General features: G+C 43.3%; 2 protein-coding genes across 5 annotated transcripts in view; one reads left to right on the top strand and one right to left on the bottom strand.

Moving 5' to 3' along the window:
* The window catches only part of cabcoco1 (ciliary associated calcium binding coiled-coil 1), a 16,313-nt gene extending 14,679 nt beyond the window's left edge, over positions 1 to 1,634 (bottom strand). Inside the window, exons 1-3 of the mRNA XM_036972085.2 lie at positions 839 to 1,634; positions 600 to 694; positions 363 to 532 (exon numbers count right to left, since the gene is read on the bottom strand). Coding sequence (XP_036827980.2) covers positions 363 to 532; positions 600 to 694; positions 839 to 913 — 340 coding nt within the window. The 5' untranslated portion in view covers positions 914 to 1,634. The remainder of the gene's footprint in view (positions 1 to 362; positions 533 to 599; positions 695 to 838) is intronic.
* Positions 1,007 to 13,490, top strand: tmem26b (transmembrane protein 26b). Of its 4 annotated transcripts, none has more exons than XM_036960524.2 (6): positions 1,007 to 2,997; positions 3,159 to 3,255; positions 3,873 to 3,962; positions 4,468 to 4,676; positions 9,713 to 9,792; positions 12,919 to 13,490. In XM_036960524.2, exons 1-6 carry the CDS (start codon positions 2,810 to 2,812, stop codon positions 13,179 to 13,181), a joined length of 927 nt encoding a protein of 308 aa, XP_036816419.2. In that variant the 5' UTR covers positions 1,007 to 2,809; the 3' UTR covers positions 13,182 to 13,490. The 4 variants fall into 4 exon arrangements, with proteins under 4 accessions (XP_036816419.2, XP_090074032.1, XP_090074031.1 ...); XM_090217906.1 differs by having other exon boundaries at positions 1,504 to 2,377; XM_090217907.1 differs by having other exon boundaries at positions 2,734 to 3,043.
* Positions 13,491 to 17,728: the final 4,238 nt, after the last annotated feature.

The following is a 17,728-nucleotide window of genomic DNA, read 5'->3' on the forward strand; positions in this document are numbered from 1 at the left end:
AGGTGCACGGTGTTTCCTCCGACACATTGGTGCGGCTGGCTTCCGGGTTGGATGCGCGCTGTGTTAAGAAGCAGTGCGGCTTGGTTTGGATTGTGTATCAGAGGACACATGACTTTCAACTTTCGTCTCTCCCGAGCCCGTACGGGAGTTGTAGCGATGAGACAAGATACTGCTAATTGGATACCACGAAATTGGGGTTGAAAAATGGGATAAAAGTCAGTTAAGAACAAATTCTTATTTTCAATGACGGCCTTGTTCAGGGGCAGAACGACAGATTTGTACCTTGTCAGCTCGGGGATTCGATCTGTGACCGATAAAATTTGATTTGATTCTGTCTGTTACATATAAATCCTATGACTTACCACTGATATTGTCCAGTAACAATTGCAGTAGAGCCATGATGAATGAGATCTGTTGACAGGTGTAGTTCATCTCCCTGGTCCACCAGAAGCCAGAGACAAAGTAGTCCAACAGGGAAGCCTCCTTCAGACACGTCTGGTAGTTCTTCAAACCAAGTATTTCTTCAAACTGGCTGTTGTAAAACAAAAGGTTGGCATACATGAAACACTTCCAAATAAATATATATCCTCGTTACTTACAATTGCACTTGTTCCACTGTCAAATCCAACAGCGTGTTGATTTGTTCATGGGAAATAAGTTTCCATTGAGGGTTGGCTTTTTCAGCATAATTTTCCTGTATTAATTGGATTCAGAACACAAGTTGAGTTTGGTTAGCTCTAGCTATGATAACAGTTTGTCAAATAATAACCAGACAAATGATGTAGTAAATATTTAAAATAATATTCAATATTAATAGGGTTTTAACATATCTTCCTACTTTGGACGCAACGTCATTTCTATCGTTTGCATTTTTATCCGCTGACTTGTTGCTTTGTTTCGCTTTTGCAGACATGTTTTAGTCATCGGCGTTACCATGGCAACATGTCCACAGTGGACGGGCGGTGAGCTTCCGGTCCGGGTGATGAGCTTCCGGGCGGTGAGCTTCTGGGCAGTCTGGTCTATCGATATGGATAAAGCTGATTCTAGAATCGCAGTGTTGTCAACTTAGCGAGTATTCAGACCCCTCTAGCGACAAATAAAAATAAATTAAAAAACGAACCGCCAATACTGAGGAGTTGGCAACACTCTGTGTTAGATCTGTCTAGTCAACCTGTAACCAGTACTGTCCGGAACGCCGTACTGGTACTTCTAATTTTGGCCGAATAGCATACCGTCTCCTCTATAAAACAAAGTCAATGAAAGTACAGTATCAAGACAGGCAGAAGCTGCTTCTCCAATAGAAAACCAGGCGTTGACATGGTGACTGGTTGAACTCATGGGTAGAGACATGTCTTCGGGTTAACGGTTGTCTCGCACCGAACTGCGCAAGCCGTCAACTCAAAGGCATTTGTTTTTGATGAAAATGAAAACGTGTAATTTCTCTCTTTCACTTGGTTGGAGTAATAACATGTTCAGCTACTTAAGACACTAGCTTAAATCTATATTGTGCTTTTAGATTTCGAGAAATTATCAAACAAGAATGCAATGAAGAGTGGACATTCATTTCCTGATTCAGCTTCGTACAAATGTATTTGCTCTAGGGTTGCTTTCCAAACACTTAAACGACACCCCCTGTCCCCTCAGCCCTCAAATTAAGTGGACGCTTCTGATAACGTTTCATGACGTCTGACGAGTATACACTTGCAGGGCGAAGGAGGCAGGAATTATTTTTTTTTAAATGGACCGGCCTTTCCCGGAAAGGTGTCACTCGTTCGTTCCGCGACGATTGTGCTTTCAGCCACCGGTAGTTTATGGGTGCTTTACATACGCTACAGTCAATTATGATTGCATGTCTACTTATATTAACTATATCATTATTAATATACGCCTACTGTATGATACCTAGCAAATTAACTAACGTTAGCCTGCCTAGTTGGAACTTCTGAAGAAGGAAAATGTTTTATTTCTACAATTTCCAAAAGCTAATCAAACAAAAACATCATTACTTTTATGAGACGTGTTCGTGCATTACAGACAATGCAATCGCCATCACACTGCTCCATCAAATCAAATGTTATAAGTCACATGCGCCGAATACAACCTTACAGTGCAATGCTTACTTACGAGCCTCTAGCCAACAATGTAGTTTTAAATTATTATTTGGGGGGGGGGGTTTGCTCTGACTTGCACTGTTAACTGTGGGACCTTATATAGACAGGTGTGTGCCTTTCCAAATCATGACCAATCAATTGAATTTACCACAGTTGGACTCCAATCAAGTTGTAGAAACGTCTCAAGGATGAACAATGGAAACAGGATGCACCTGAGCTCAATTTTGAGTCTCGTAGTCAAAGGTCTGAATACTAATGTAAATAAGGTATTTATGTGTTAATTTTTTATAAATTTGCTCAAATTAAAAAACTGTTTTCGATTTGTAATCATGGGGTATAGTGTAGATTGATGAGAAAAAAAAGAATTGTATAAATTTTAGAATAAGGCTGTAACGTAACAAAATGTAGAAACGGGTCTGAATACTTTCCGAATGCACCGTATAATAATACTTCCTACATGCAACTCCTTTAAACATGTAACATTTACTTTTACTCAACTAATTGCTTTGCAATGTCTCGCGTCAAGCGCAGCATTTTGCCACCGGCAGCACCCATTGGGTATTTGTTGTGCGGAGGCGTGCCTAAACGGTCACTTTTTCAACGGTGTGGTGAAGTGGCTGACAGCGAGCAGACTAGAAGCATGCCCCGTTAATGAGGCAGCTGGAGTTGTATAGTATTTCTCCGACCCAGACAAAAAGATGATAGTGAAGTTTATCTGTGCGGTTGTTACCCGGTCGCTATTCCTTCTCATCTCTCTGATAGGAGTATGGAGAGTGGTCTGGGTTAAGAATAATGCTCTTTATTGGTTCTTGACGATCCTTTATCTTCCTCTGGTGGTCGAGATGATTTTAACCCTGAAGAGAAAAAAATTACAGGATTATAAATGGTAAATCTAAATAACATAGAACTGTGAAATTACAGGATTATAAATGGTAAATCTAAATAACATAGAACTGTGAAATTACTTTTTCTTAAAGTTTAGTAGCCTTGATTTGTTTGTTTGTTTTGTTTTTAATACCTTTTCATGTTATCTTTCCGTGTCTCCAGGTTTTCTCCTGCCATCTTCCTGTTCCTCATCAGTATCATTCCATCTCTATGGATTCTAGAGTTACATCATCAACAGAACAAAGCTACTGATTCCAGGGTAAGGACTTTGATGTTCTGTTTTATTTAAGATTTTTAATCATTTATTCCTTTACTTTAGTTGTACATTTATTTGTAACTTGCATAATGAGCGGAAATCATATACTGTACTCTGTGTAAATGATGGTGAATGAAATCATATACTGTACTCTGTGTAAATGATGGTGAATGTAATCATATACTGTACTCTGTGTAAATGATGGTGAATGTAATCATATACTGTACTCTGTGTAAATGATGGTGAATGTAATCATATACTGTACTCTGTGTAAATGATGGTGAATGTAATCATATACTGTACTCTGTGTAAATGATGGTGAATGTAATCATATACTGTACTCTGTGTAAATGATGGTGAATGTAATCATATACTGTACTCTGTGTAAATGATGGTGAATGTAATCATATACTGTACTCTGTGTAAATGATGGTGAATGTAATCATATACTGTGTGTAAATGATGGTGAATGTAATCATATACTGTGTGTAAATGATGGTGAATGTAATCATATACTGTGTGTAAATGATGCTGTTTCTTTTCTATTGTCCATACTGTAGGCTAGAACACATAGTATCGTATCAATTTAACTTGTGTACTGTATGTCTGTTCATCCTTAGTGTGACAAACTGGATTCATCTGAAAACATAAAGAGCCTGTTAAACATGTGGAGAGGGATTTCCACCAATGGCAGCGAGACGTTACTCCAGGTGGGCAGAAGCCACAGTGTTTCCTGTGTCCTGCAGGTTTTTCCTACAGGCCTAACTAGACAGAGGCTGTCTTTAACACCAGTTTGTTTGGTAATGCTGCTGGTGCACCTCAAAGACTTTATTGTGAGCTCTGACTTTTTATAACTAAAATACATCTACAGAAGTTGTTTTTTAACTAAACAACCCTTAATAAAAACTATTACAAGCTTAGTCACACAGGACTTTTATTCATGTGGCAGACTCTGCTGCTGGCTGTAGTACCCTCCCCTGGCCTGAACTGGGCTCTCCCTTAACCTCTTAGAAAACATTAATTAATGTTTTTTAAGGGAGATTTTGAGATACTGATCTTTAATAATAACAACACTGGTTGGAGTTACCTAGCCATTAATAACCTCTAATCAGTTATACTAACCACTATGTGTCTCTCTGGTTGGAGTTACCTAGCCATTAATAACCTCTAATCAGTTATACTAACCACTATGTGTCTCTCTGCTTGGCCCAACAGGGTTCAGTATCTCTGTTGTCGTCAGTGTGCGCTAACGACTGGATCCTGGCCCTGCACCAGACCCTGTTGATCCTGCTGGTCATAGGGAAGTGGCTGCTCCCTGTTGCAGGAGGGGTGACCAGGGATGAACTGTCTCAGCTCCTCCTCATCTTCGTAGGCACTGCCGCTGACATCCTGGAGTTCACCTCAGAGACACTGTTGGATGTCAAGTGAGTCCCTAAACCCTGACCTCTAACCCCTAAACCCTAACCCTTAACCCCTAACCATAACCTGGCATCCTGGAGCTCACCTCAGAGACACTCCCTGACCTCTAACCCCTAACCCTAACCTCAGAGATACTGTCTAATGTCAAGTCAGTACCTTAACCCTGACCCCTAACCCTTAACTTCAGAGATACTGTCTGATGTAGATATTTTAAGTCAGTAGACATTATATGTAGCCTGGGTGCCAGTCTGTTTCTGCACTCTTGGCATGACAATTCCATAATGAACAGAAACAGACTGGACCCAGGCTACAGTACCATGACAATTCCATAATGAACAGAAACAGACTGGACCCAGGCTACAGTACCATGACAATTCCAATAGGAACAGAAACAGACTGGACCCAGGCTACAGTACCATGACAATTCCAATAGAAACAGAAACAGACTGGACCCAGGCTATAGTACCATGACAATTCCATTAGGAACAGAAACAGACTGGACCCAGGCTATAGTACCATGACAATTCCAATAGGAACAGAAACAGACTGGACCCAGGCTACAGTACCATGACAATTCCAATAGAAACAGAAACAGACTGGACCCAGGCTATAGTACCATGACAATTCCATTAGGAACAGAAACAGACTGGACCCAGGCTATAGTACCATGACAATTCCATTAGGAACAGAAACAGACTGGACCCAGGCTACAGTACCATGACAATTCCAATAGAAACAGAAACAGACTGGACCCAGGCTATAGTACCATGACAATTCCAATAGAAACAGAAACAGACTGGACCCAGGCTATAGTACCATGACAATTCCAATAGGAACAGAAACAGACTGGACCCAGGCTATAGTACCATGACAATTCCATTAGGAACAGAAACAGACTGGACCCAGGCTACAGTACCATGACAATTCCAATAGAAACAGAAACAGACTGGACCCAGGCTATAGTACCATGACAATTCCAATAGAAACAGAAACAGACTGGACCCAGGCTATAGTACCATGACAATTCCAATAGGAACAGAAACAGACTGGACCCAGGCTATAGTACCATGACAATTCCAATAGAAACACAAACAGACTGGACCCAGGCTATAGTACCATGACAATTCCATTAGGAACAGAAACAGACTGGACCCAGGCTATAGTACCATGACAATTCCAATAGGAACACAAACAGACTGGACCCAGGCTATAGTACCATGACAATTCCATTAGGAACAGAAACAGACTGGACTCAGGCTATAGTACCATGACAATTCCAATAGAAACAGAAACAGACTGGACCCAGGCTATAGTACCATGACAATTCCATTAGGAACAGAAACAGACTGGACTCAGGCTATAGTACCATGACAATTCCATTAGGAACAGAAACAGACTGGACCCAGGCTATAGTACCATGACAATTCCATTAGGAACAGAAACAGACTGGACTCAGGCTATAGTACCATGACAATTCCATTAGGAACAGAAACAGACTGGACCCAGGCTATAGTACCATGACAATTCCATTAGGAACAGAAACAGACTGGACCCAGGCTATAGTACCATGACAATTCCATTAGGAACAGAAACAGACTGGACTCAGGCTATAGTACCATGACAATTCCATTAGGAACACAAACAGACTGGACCCAGGCTATAGTACCATGACAATTCCATTAGGAACAGAAACAGACTGGACTCAGGCTATAGTACCATGACAATTCCAATAGAAACAGAAACAGACTGGACCCAGGCTATAGTACCATGACAATTCCATTAGGAACAGAAACAGACTGGACTCAGGCTATAGTACCATGACAATTCCATTAGGAACAGAAACAGACTGGACCCAGGCTATAGTACCATGACAATTCCATTAGGAACAGAAACAGACTGGACCCAGGCTATAGTACCATGACAATTCCATTAGGAACAGAAACAGACTGGACTCAGGCTATAGTACCATGACAATTCCATTAGGAACAGAAACAGACTGGACTCAGGCTATAGTACCATGACAATTCCATTAGGAACAGAAACAGACTGGACCCAGGCTATAGTACCATGACAATTCCATTAGGAACAGAAACAGACTGGACCCAGGCTATAGTACCATGACAATTCCATTAGGAACAGAAACAGACTGGACTCAGGCTATAGTACCATGACAATTCCATTAGGAACAGAAACAGACTGGACTCAGGCTACAGTACCATGACAATTCCATTAGGAACAGAAACAGACTGGACTCAGGCTACAGTACCATGACAATTCCAATAGGATCAGAAACAGACTGGACCCAGGCTACAGTACCATGACAATTCCATTAGGAACACAAACAGACTGGACCCAGGCTATAGTACCATGACAATTCCATTAGGAACAGAAACAGACTGGACTCAGGCTACAGTACCATGACAATTCCATTAGGAACACAAACAGACTGGACCCAGGCTATAGTACCATGACAATTCCATTAGGAACAGAAACAGACTGGACCCAGGCTACAGTACCATGACAATTCCATTAGGAACAGAAACAGACTGGACTCAGGCTATAGTACCATGACAATTCCAATAGGATCAGAAACAGACTGGACCCAGGCTACAGTACCATGACAATTCCATTAGGAACAGAAACAGACTGGACTCAGGCTATAGTACCATGACAATTCCAATAGGATCAGAAACAGACTGGACCCAGGCTACAGTACCATGACAATTCCAATAGAAACAGAAACAGACTGGACCCAGGCTATAGTACCATGACAATTCCAATAGGAACAGAAACAGACTGGACCCAGGCTATAGTACCATGACAATTCCATTAGGAACAGAAACAGACTGGACCCAGGCTACAGTACCATGACAATTCCAATAGAAACAGAAACAGACTGGACCCAGGCTATAGTACCATGACAATTCCAATAGAAACAGAAACAGACTGGACCCAGGCTATAGTACCATGACAATTCCAATAGGAACAGAAACAGACTGGACCCAGGCTATAGTACCATGACAATTCCAATAGAAACACAAACAGACTGGACCCAGGCTATAGTACCATGACAATTCCATTAGGAACAGAAACAGACTGGACCCAGGCTATAGTACCATGACAATTCCAATAGGAACACAAACAGACTGGACCCAGGCTATAGTACCATGACAATTCCATTAGGAACAGAAACAGACTGGACCCAGGCTATAGTACCATGACAATTCCATTAGGAACAGAAACAGACTGGACTCAGGCTATAGTACCATGACAATTCCATTAGGAACACAAATAGACTGGACCCAGGCTATAGTACCATGACAATTCCATTAGGAACAGAAACAGACTGGACTCAGGCTATAGTACCATGACAATTCCAATAGAAACAGAAACAGACTGGACCCAGGCTATAGTACCATGACAATTCCATTAGGAACAGAAACAGACTGGACTCAGGCTATAGTACCATGACAATTCCATTAGGAACAGAAACAGACTGGACCCAGGCTATAGTACCATGACAATTCCATTAGGAACAGAAACAGACTGGACCCAGGCTATAGTACCATGACAATTCCATTAGGAACAGAAACAGACTGGACTCAGGCTATAGTACCATGACAATTCCATTAGGAACAGAAACAGACTGGACTCAGGCTATAGTACCATGACAATTCCATTAGAAACAGAAACAGACTGGACCCAGGCTATAGTACCATGACAATTCCATTAGGAACAGAAACAGACTGGACCCAGGCTATAGTACCATGACAATTCCATTAGGAACAGAAACAGACTGGACTCAGGCTATAGTACCATGACAATTCCATTAGGAACAGAAACAGACTGGACTCAGGCTACAGTACCATGACAATTCCATTAGGAACAGAAACAGACTGGACTCAGGCTACAGTACCATGACAATTCCAATAGGATCAGAAACAGACTGGACCCAGGCTACAGTACCATGACAATTCCATTAGGAACACAAACAGACTGGACCCAGGCTATAGTACCATGACAATTCCATTAGGAACAGAAACAGACTGGACTCAGGCTACAGTACCATGACAATTCCATTAGGAACACAAACAGACTGGACCCAGGCTATAGTACCATGACAATTCCATTAGGAACAGAAACAGACTGGACCCAGGCTACAGTACCATGACAATTCCATTAGGAACAGAAACAGACTGGACTCAGGCTATAGTACCATGACAATTCCAATAGGATCAGAAACAGACTGGACCCAGGCTACAGTACCATGACAATTCCATTAGGAACAGAAACAGACTGGACTCAGGCTATAGTACCATGACAATTCCATTAGGAACAGAAACAGACTGGACCCAGGCTATAGTACCATGACAATTCCATTAGGAACAGAAACAGACTGGACTCAGGCTATAGTACCATGACAATTCCAATAGGAACAGAAACAGACTGGACCCAGGCTACAGTACCATGACAATTCCAATAGGAACAGAAACAGACTGGACCCAGGCTACAGTACCATGACAATTCCATTAGGAACACAAACAGACTGGACCCAGGCTATAGTACCATGACAATTCCATTAGGAACAGAAACAGACTGGACTCAGGCTATAGTACCATGACAATTCCAATAGGAACAGAAACAGACTGGACCCAGGCTATAGTACCATGACAATTCCATTAGGAACAGAAACAGACTGGACCCAGGCTATAGTACCATGACAATTCCAATAGAAACAGAAACAGACTGGACCCAGGCTATAGTACCATGACAATTCCAATAGGATCAGAAACAGACTGGACCCAGGCTATAGTACCATGACAATTCCATTAGGAACAGAAACAGACTGGACCCAGGCTATAGTACCATGACAATTCCAATAGAAACAGAAACAGACTGGACCCAGGCTACAGTACCATGACAATTCCATTAGGAACAGAAACAGACTGGACCCAGGCTACAGTACCAGTGCAGAGAAACATACATGTGAATGTTTCTGCAGCTTCACACCCTTAACAATGTTAAACCATGTCTCCCACAGGGACAGCAGTCCCAGCATGGTGTACGTCATCCTCGGAGTCTGGACGTGGAGTATGTTCCAGTTTCCTCTCCACCTGTCAGGTACTGTGTGTTTCTATCCTGGCTCTTCTTATGGTTACGGTAACCATCATGTTATTGCTCTGTTATTCAGGGAATTACGGTAACCATAATGTTATTGCTCTGTTATACAGGGAATTATGGTAACCATAATGTTATTGCTGTGTTATACAGGGAATTACGGTAACCATAATGTTATTGCTCTGTTATACAGGGAATTATGGTAACCATAATGTTATTGCTGTGTTATACAGGGAATTACGGTAACCATAATGTTATTGCTCTGTTCTACAGGGAATTATCAAAATCAAATCAAATCAAATGTATTTATATAGCCCTTCGTACATCAGCTGATATCTCAAAGTGCTGTACAGAAACCCAGCCTAAAACCGCAAACAGCAAGCAATGCAGGTGTAGAAGCACGGTAGCAAGGAAAAACTCCCTAGAAAGGCCAAAACCTAGGAAGAAACCTAGAGAGGAACCATGCTATGTGGGGTGGCCAGTCCTCTTCTGGCTGTGCCGGGTGGAGATTATAACAGAACATGGCCAAGATGTTCAAATGTTCATAAATGATCAGCATGGTCCAATAATAATAAGGCAGAACAGTTGAAACTGGAGCAGCAGCACGGCCAGGTGGACTGGGGACAGCAAGGAGTCATCATGTCAGGTAGTCCTGAGGCATGGTCCTAGGGCTCAGGTCCTCCGAGAGAGAGAAAGAAAGAGAGAAAGAGAATTAGAGAGAGCACACTTAAATTCACACAGGACACCGAATAGGACAGGAGAAGTACTCCAGATATAACAAACTGACCCTAGCCCCCCGACACATAAACTACTGCAGCATAAATACTGGAGAATGAGACAGGAGGGGTCAGGAGACACTGTGGCCCCATCCGAGGACACCCCCGGACAGGGCCAAACAGGAAGGATATAACCCCACCCACTTTGCCAAAGCACAGCCCCACACCACTAGAGGGATATCTTCAACCACCAACTTACCATCCTGAGACAAGGCCGAGTATAGCCCACAAAGATCTCCACCACGGCACAACCCAAGGGGGGGCGCCAACCCAGACAGGAAGATCACATCAGTGACTCAACCCACTCAAGTGACGCACCCCTCCCAGGGACGGTATGAAAGAGCCCCAGTATGCCAGTGACTCAGCCCCTGTAATAGGGTTAGAGGCAGAGAATCCCAGTGGAAAGAGGGGAACCGGCCAGGCACAGACAGCAAGGGCGGTTCGTTGCTCCAGAGCCTTTCCATTCACCTTCCCACTCCTGGGCCAGACTACACTCAATCATATGACCCACTGAAAAGATGAGTCTTCAGTAAAGACTTAAAGGTTGAGACCGAGTTTGCGTCTCTTACATGGGTAGGCAGACCATTCCATAAAAATTGAGCTCTATAGGAGAAACCTTTATTTAACCAGGTAGTCGAGAACAAGTTCTCATTTGCAACTGCAACCTGGCCAAGATAAAGCAAAGTAGTTCGACACAAACAACAACACAGAGTTACACATGGAATAAACAAACATACAATCAATAATACAGTACACAAATCTATATACAGCATGTGCAAATGAGGTAAGATTAGGGAGGTAAATCAATAAATAGGCCATGGTGGCGAAGTAATTACAATATAGCAATTAAACACTGGAATGGTAGGATGTGCAGAAGATGAATGTGCAAGTAGAGATAATGGGGTGAAAAGGAGAAAGCTAAAAATAAATAAATACAGAATGGGGATGAGTTAGATTGGATGGGCTATTTACAGATGAGCTACATACAGGTGCAGGGAACTGTGAGCTGCTCTGACAGCTGGCGCTTAAAGTTAGTGAGGCAGGTAAGAGTCTCCAGCTTCAGAGGTTTTTGCAGTTCGTTCCAGTCATTGGCAGCAGAGAACTGGAAGGAAAGTCGGCCAAAGGAAGAATTGGCTTTGGGGGTGACCAGTGAGATATACCTGCTGGAGCACGTGCTATGGGTGGGTGCTGCTATGGTGACCAGTGAGCTGAGATAAGGCAGGGTTTTAGCTAGCAGAGACTTGTAGATGACCTGGAGCCAGTGGGTTTGGCGACAAGTATGTAGTGAGGGCCAGCCAACGAGAGCATACAGGTCGCAGTGGTGGGTAGTATATGGGGCTTTGGTGACAAAACGGATGGCACTGTGATAGACTGCATCCAATTTGTTGAGTAGAGTATTGGAGGCTATTTTGTAAATGAGTCGAAAGCCTTGGCCAGGTCGATGAATACGGCTGCACAGTAATGTCTCTTATCGATGGCGGTTCTGATATCTTTTAGTACCTTGAGCGTGGCTGAGGTGCACCCATGACCAGCTCTGAAACCAGATTGCATAGTGGAGAAGGTACAGTGAGATTCGAAATGGTCAGTAATCTGTTTGTTAACTTGGCTTTCAAAGACCTTAGAAAGGCAGGGTAGAATAGATATAGGTCTGTAGCAGTTTGTGTCTAGAGTGACTCCCCCTTTTGAAGAGGAGGATGACCACGGAAGTTTTCCAATCTTTGGGAATCTCAGACGATACGAAAGAGAGGTTGAACAGGCTAGTAATAGGGGTTGCAACAATTTCGGCAGATAATTTTAGAAAGAGGGGGTCCAGATTGTCTAGCCCGGCTGATTTGTAGGGGTCCAGATTTTGCAGCTCTTTCAGAACATCAGCTATCTGGATTTGGGTGAAGGAGAAATGGGGTGTGTGGAGGGTGCCGGGCAGTTGACCAGGGTAGGGGTAGCCAGGGGGAAAGCATGGCCAGCCGTAGAAAAATGCTTATTGAAATTCTCAATTATTGTGGATTTATCGGTGGTAACAGTGTTTCCTAGCCTCAGTGCAGTGGGCAGCTGGGAGGAGGTGCTCTTATTCTCCAGAACTTTTTTGAGTTTGTGCTACAGAATACAAATTTCTGCTTGCTCTGTTATACAGGGATTTATGGTAACCATAATGTTATTGTACTGTTATACAGGGAATTACGGTAATGACAATATTTTCCACCAGAATTTCTTGGGACCCCACTGCAAATATATTTATATTTATTTTATTCAGTCAGTATGTACGTATGTGGCGATATTTAGACACAGATTCTGGATTTCAATGTCACTAACTTATCCCACATGACCAGCTGACCAATGTCTCTTCTCTCCCCAGTGTCTACCTCCAGACCTGATGAATATTCAGAGGGGGACCAGGGTGTGTCTCTGCTGGCCAGACTAAGGACAGATATATGGAGCATGGTGGAGAGCCTCTTCATCCAGGACGGACCCTTCCTGGTGGTCCGCCTCACCCTCATCCTCTACTTCCACGTCATACACCAGATGCTCATCTTCTTCGCCATCAAGAACTTCCTGGTGGTCATTCTGAACTTCTACCGTCTGTTTGCCATCTACTGCGACTACAAGGCTTCAGGTTGATCTGGGGTTATTGTCACGACTTCCTCCGAAGTCGGTCCCTCTCCTTGTTCGGGCGACGTTCGGCGGTCGACGTCACCGGTCTTCTAGCCATCGCCGATCCACCTTTCATTTTCCATTAGTTTTTTGTCTTTCCACACACCTGGTTCCAATTCCATTCATTACATGTTGTTTATTTAACCCCATGTCCTTGTCCAGAATTATGTTTGTAAGGGCTTGTGCAAGTTATGCTGGTGTGCGACGGGTTTTTGTACCATTTATTGATTGTTCTGTTTTCCGGTGGTTTTTATGATTAAACTGCGCCGTTGGAAACACTGGTTTTGCTCTCCTGCGAACTGATAAATATCTCTGGGTTAGGGTGGATAGAGGGCTGACAGCAGAGGTGTCTGTCTGAACTGATAAATATCTCTGGGTTAGGGTGGATAGAGGGCTGACAGCAGAGGTGTCTGTCTGAACTGATAAATATCTCTGGGTTAGGGTGGATAGAGGGCTGACAGCAGAGGTGTCTGTCTGAACTGATAAATATCTCTGGGTTAGGGTGGATAGAGGGCTGACTGTCAAGCCCTGGTCTTAGTATTTTGTGTTTTCTATATTATTTTGGTCAGGCCAGGGTGTGACATGGATTTATTTATGTGGTGTGTTTTGTCTTGGGGTTTTCGTAGGTATTGGGATTGTGGTATAGTGGGGTGTTCTAGCATAGTCTATGGCTGTCTGGAGTGGTTCTCAATCAGAGGCAGGTGTTTATCGTTGTTTCTGATTGGGAACCATATTTAGGCAGCCATATTCTTTGAGTGTTTCGTGGGTGATTGTTCCTGTCTCTGTGTTAGTTTGCACCAGTTTAGGCGGTTTCGGTTTTCACGTTACGTTTATGGTTTTTGTATTGTTTCTGTTTCATCTTCATTAAAGATGTATCTAAATAACCACGCCGCATTTTGGTCCGACTCTCCTTCACCTAAAGAAAATCGTAACACTGACAGCAGAGGTGTCTGTCTGAACTGATAAATATCTCTGGGTTAGGGTGGTAGAGGGCTGACAGCAGAGGTGTCTGTCTGGATTTTTAACAGTCCTTTACCGGGCTGGACTCTTTTAGGCCCGAGGTACAGGACATTTCTGGAGGAACCAGAACTCATTGTGTTATTTTGTTATGTGTGTGTGATCATTTGTTGGTAATACAACACACAAAAGAATATAGTTGTTTTTGAAGTTCTTTTCAATGTTTTAAGGGTCCTTTGTATTGGTGTAGACTTGACGGTCCAGATGGGACTCATTCCCTCCCAAACCAAAAGGAGAAACCAATGTTTTCTCTGGTAGGCACAACCTACCTGGCACCCCTATAAACAATAACCTCAAGTCAAAACCCTTACAGTGCAGTAATATCTAACAATTTCACAACATATACACACAAATCTAAGTAAAGGATTGGAATATAGAAATATATGGGTGAGTAATGTCAGAGCGGCATAGACTAAGAGTGTGTAGATGAGTAATGTCAGAGCGGCATAGACTAAGAGTGTGTAGGTGAGTAATGTCAGAGCGGCATAGACTAAGAGTGTGTAGGTGAGTAATGTCAGAGCGGCATAGACTAAGAGTGTGTAGGTGAGTAATGTCAGAGCGGCATAGACTAAGAGTGTGTAGGTGAGTAATGTCAGAGCGGCATAGACTAAGAGTGTGTAGATGAGTAATGTCAGAGCGGCATAGACTAAGAGTGTGTAGGTGAGTAATGTCAGAGCGGCATAGACTAAGAGTGTGTAGGTGAGTAATGTCAGAGCGGCATAGACTAAGAGTGTGTAGATGAGTAATGTCAGAGCGGCATAGACTAAGAGTGTGTAGGTGAGTAATGTCAGAGCGGCATAGACTAAGAGTGTGTAGGTGAGTAATGTCAGAGCGGCATAGACTAAGAGTGTGTAGATGAGTAATGTCAGAGCGGCATAGACTAAGAGTGTGTAGGTGAGTAATGTCAGAGCGGCATAGACTAAGAGTGTGTAGATGAGTAATGTCAGAGCGGCATAGACTAAGAGTGTGTAGATGAGTAATGTCAGAGCGGCATAGACTAAGAGTGTGTAGGTGAGTAATGTCAGAGCGGCATAGACTAAGAGTGTGTAGGTGAGTAATGTCAGAGCGGCATAGACTAAGAGTGTGTAGATGAGTAATGTCAGAGCGGCATAGACTAAGAGTGTGTAGGTGAGTAATGTCAGAGCGGCATAGACTAAGAGTGTGTAGATGAGTAATGTCAGAGCGGCATAGACTAAGAGTGTGTAGGTGAGTAATGTCAGAGCGGCATAGACTAAGAGTGTGTAGGTGAGTAATGTCAGAGCGGCATAGACTAAGAGTGTGTAGATGAGTAATGTCAGAGCGGCATAGACTAAGAGTGTGTAGGTGAGTAATGTCAGAGCGGCATAGACTAAGAGTGTGTAGGTGAGTAATGTCAGAGCGGCATAGACTAAGAGTGTGTAGATGAGTAATGTCAGAGCGGCATAGACTAAGAGTGTGTAGGTGAGTAATGTCAGAGCGGCATAGACTAAGAGTGGGTAGGTGAGTAATGTCAGAGCGGCATAGACTAAGAGTGTGTAGATGAGTAATGTCAGAGCGGCATAGACTAAGAGTGTGTAGGTGAGTAATGTCAGAGCGGCATAGACTAAGAGTGTGTAGATGAGTAATGTCAGAGCGGCATAGACTAAGAGTGTGTAGGTGAGTAATGTCAGAGCGGCATAGACTAAGAGTGTGTAGATGAGTAATGTCAGAGCGGCATAGACTAAGAGTGTGTAGGTGAGTAATGTCAGAGCGGCATAGACTAAGAGTGTGTAGGTGAGTAATGTCAGAGCGGCATAGACTAAGAGTGTGTAGATGAGTAATGTCAGAGCGGCATAGACTAAGAGTGTGTAGATGAGTAATGTCAGAGCGGCATTGACTAAGAGTGTGTAGATGAGTAATGTCAGAGCGGCATAGACTAAGAGTGTGTAGGTGAGTAATGTCAGAGCGGCATAGACTAAGAGTGTGTAGGTGAGTAATGTCAGAGCGGCATAGACTAAGAGTGTGTAGATGAGTAATGTCAGAGCGGCATAGACTAAGAGTGTGTAGGTGAGTAATGTCAGAGCGGCATAGACTAAGAGTGTGTAGATGAGTAATGTCAGAGCGGCATAGACTAAGAGTGTGTAGATGAGTAATGTCAGAGCGGCATAGACTAAGAGTGTGTAGGTGAGTAATGTCAGAGCGGCATAGACTAAGAGTGTGTAGATGAGTAATGTCAGAGCGGCATAGACTAAGAGTGTGTAGGTGAGTAATGTCAGAGCGGCATAGACTAAGAGTGTGTAGATGAGTAATGTCAGAGCGGCATAGACTAAGAGTGTGTAGATGAGTAATGTCAGAGCGGCATAGACTAAGAGTGTGTAGGTGAGTAATGTCAGAGCGGCATAGACTAAGAGTGTGTAGATGAGTAATGTCAGAGCGGCATAGACTAAGAGTGTGTAGGTGAGTAATGTCAGAGCGGCATAGACTAAGAGTGTGTAGGTGAGTAATGTCAGAGCGGCATAGACTAAGAGTGTGTAGATGAGTAATGTCAGAGCGGCATAGACTAAGAGTGTGTAGATGAGTAATGTCAGAGCGGCATAGACTAAGAGTGTGTAGATGAGTAATGTCAGAGCGGCATAGACTAAGAGTGTGTAGATGAGTAATGTCAGAGCGGCATAGACTAAGAGTGTGTAGGTGAGTAATGTCAGAGCGGCATAGACTAAGAGTGTGTAGGTGAGTAATGTCAGAGCGGCATAGACTAAGAGTGTGTAGGTGAGTAATGTCAGAGCGGCATAGACTAAGAGTGTGTAGATGAGTAATGTCAGAGCGGCATAGACTAAGAGTGTGTAGATGAGTAATGTCAGAGCGGCATAGACTAAGAGTGTGTAGGTGAGTAATGTCAGAGCGGCATAGACTAAGAGTGTGTAGATGAGTAATGTCAGAGCGGCATAGACTAAGAGTGTGTAGATGAGTAATGTCAGAGCGGCATAGACTAAGAGTGTGTAGGTGAGTAATGTCAGAGCGGCATAGACTAAGAGTGTGTAGATGAGTAATGTCAGAGCGGCATAGACTAAGAGTGTGTAGGTGAGTAATGTCAGAGCGGCATAGACTAAGAGTGTGTAGGTGAGTAATGTCAGAGCGGCATAGACTAAGAGTGTGTAGGTGAGTAATGTCAGAGCGGCATAGACTAAGAGTGTGTAGGTGAGTAATGTCAGAGCGGCATAGACTAAGAGTGTGTAGATGAGTAATGTCAGAGCGGCATAGACTAAGAGTGTGTAGGTGAGTAATGTCAGAGCGGCATGGACTAAGAGTGTGTAGGTGAGTAATGTCAGAGCGGCATAGACTAAGAGTGTGTAGATGAGTAATGTCAGAGCGGCATAGACTAAGAGTGTGTAGATGAGTAATGTCAGAGCGGCATAGACTAAGAGTGTGTAGATGAGTAATGTCAGAGCGGCATAGACTAAGAGTGTGTAGATGAGTAATGTCAGAGCGGCATAGACTAAGAGTGTGTAGATGAGTAATGTCAGAGCGGCATAGACTAA

Source organism: Oncorhynchus mykiss, chromosome 23, assembly GCF_057628025.1.
Source record: "Oncorhynchus mykiss isolate SJ-2025 chromosome 23, ASM5762802v1, whole genome shotgun sequence".
In the NCBI taxonomy this organism is placed as follows: Eukaryota; Metazoa; Chordata; class Actinopteri; order Salmoniformes; family Salmonidae; genus Oncorhynchus; species Oncorhynchus mykiss.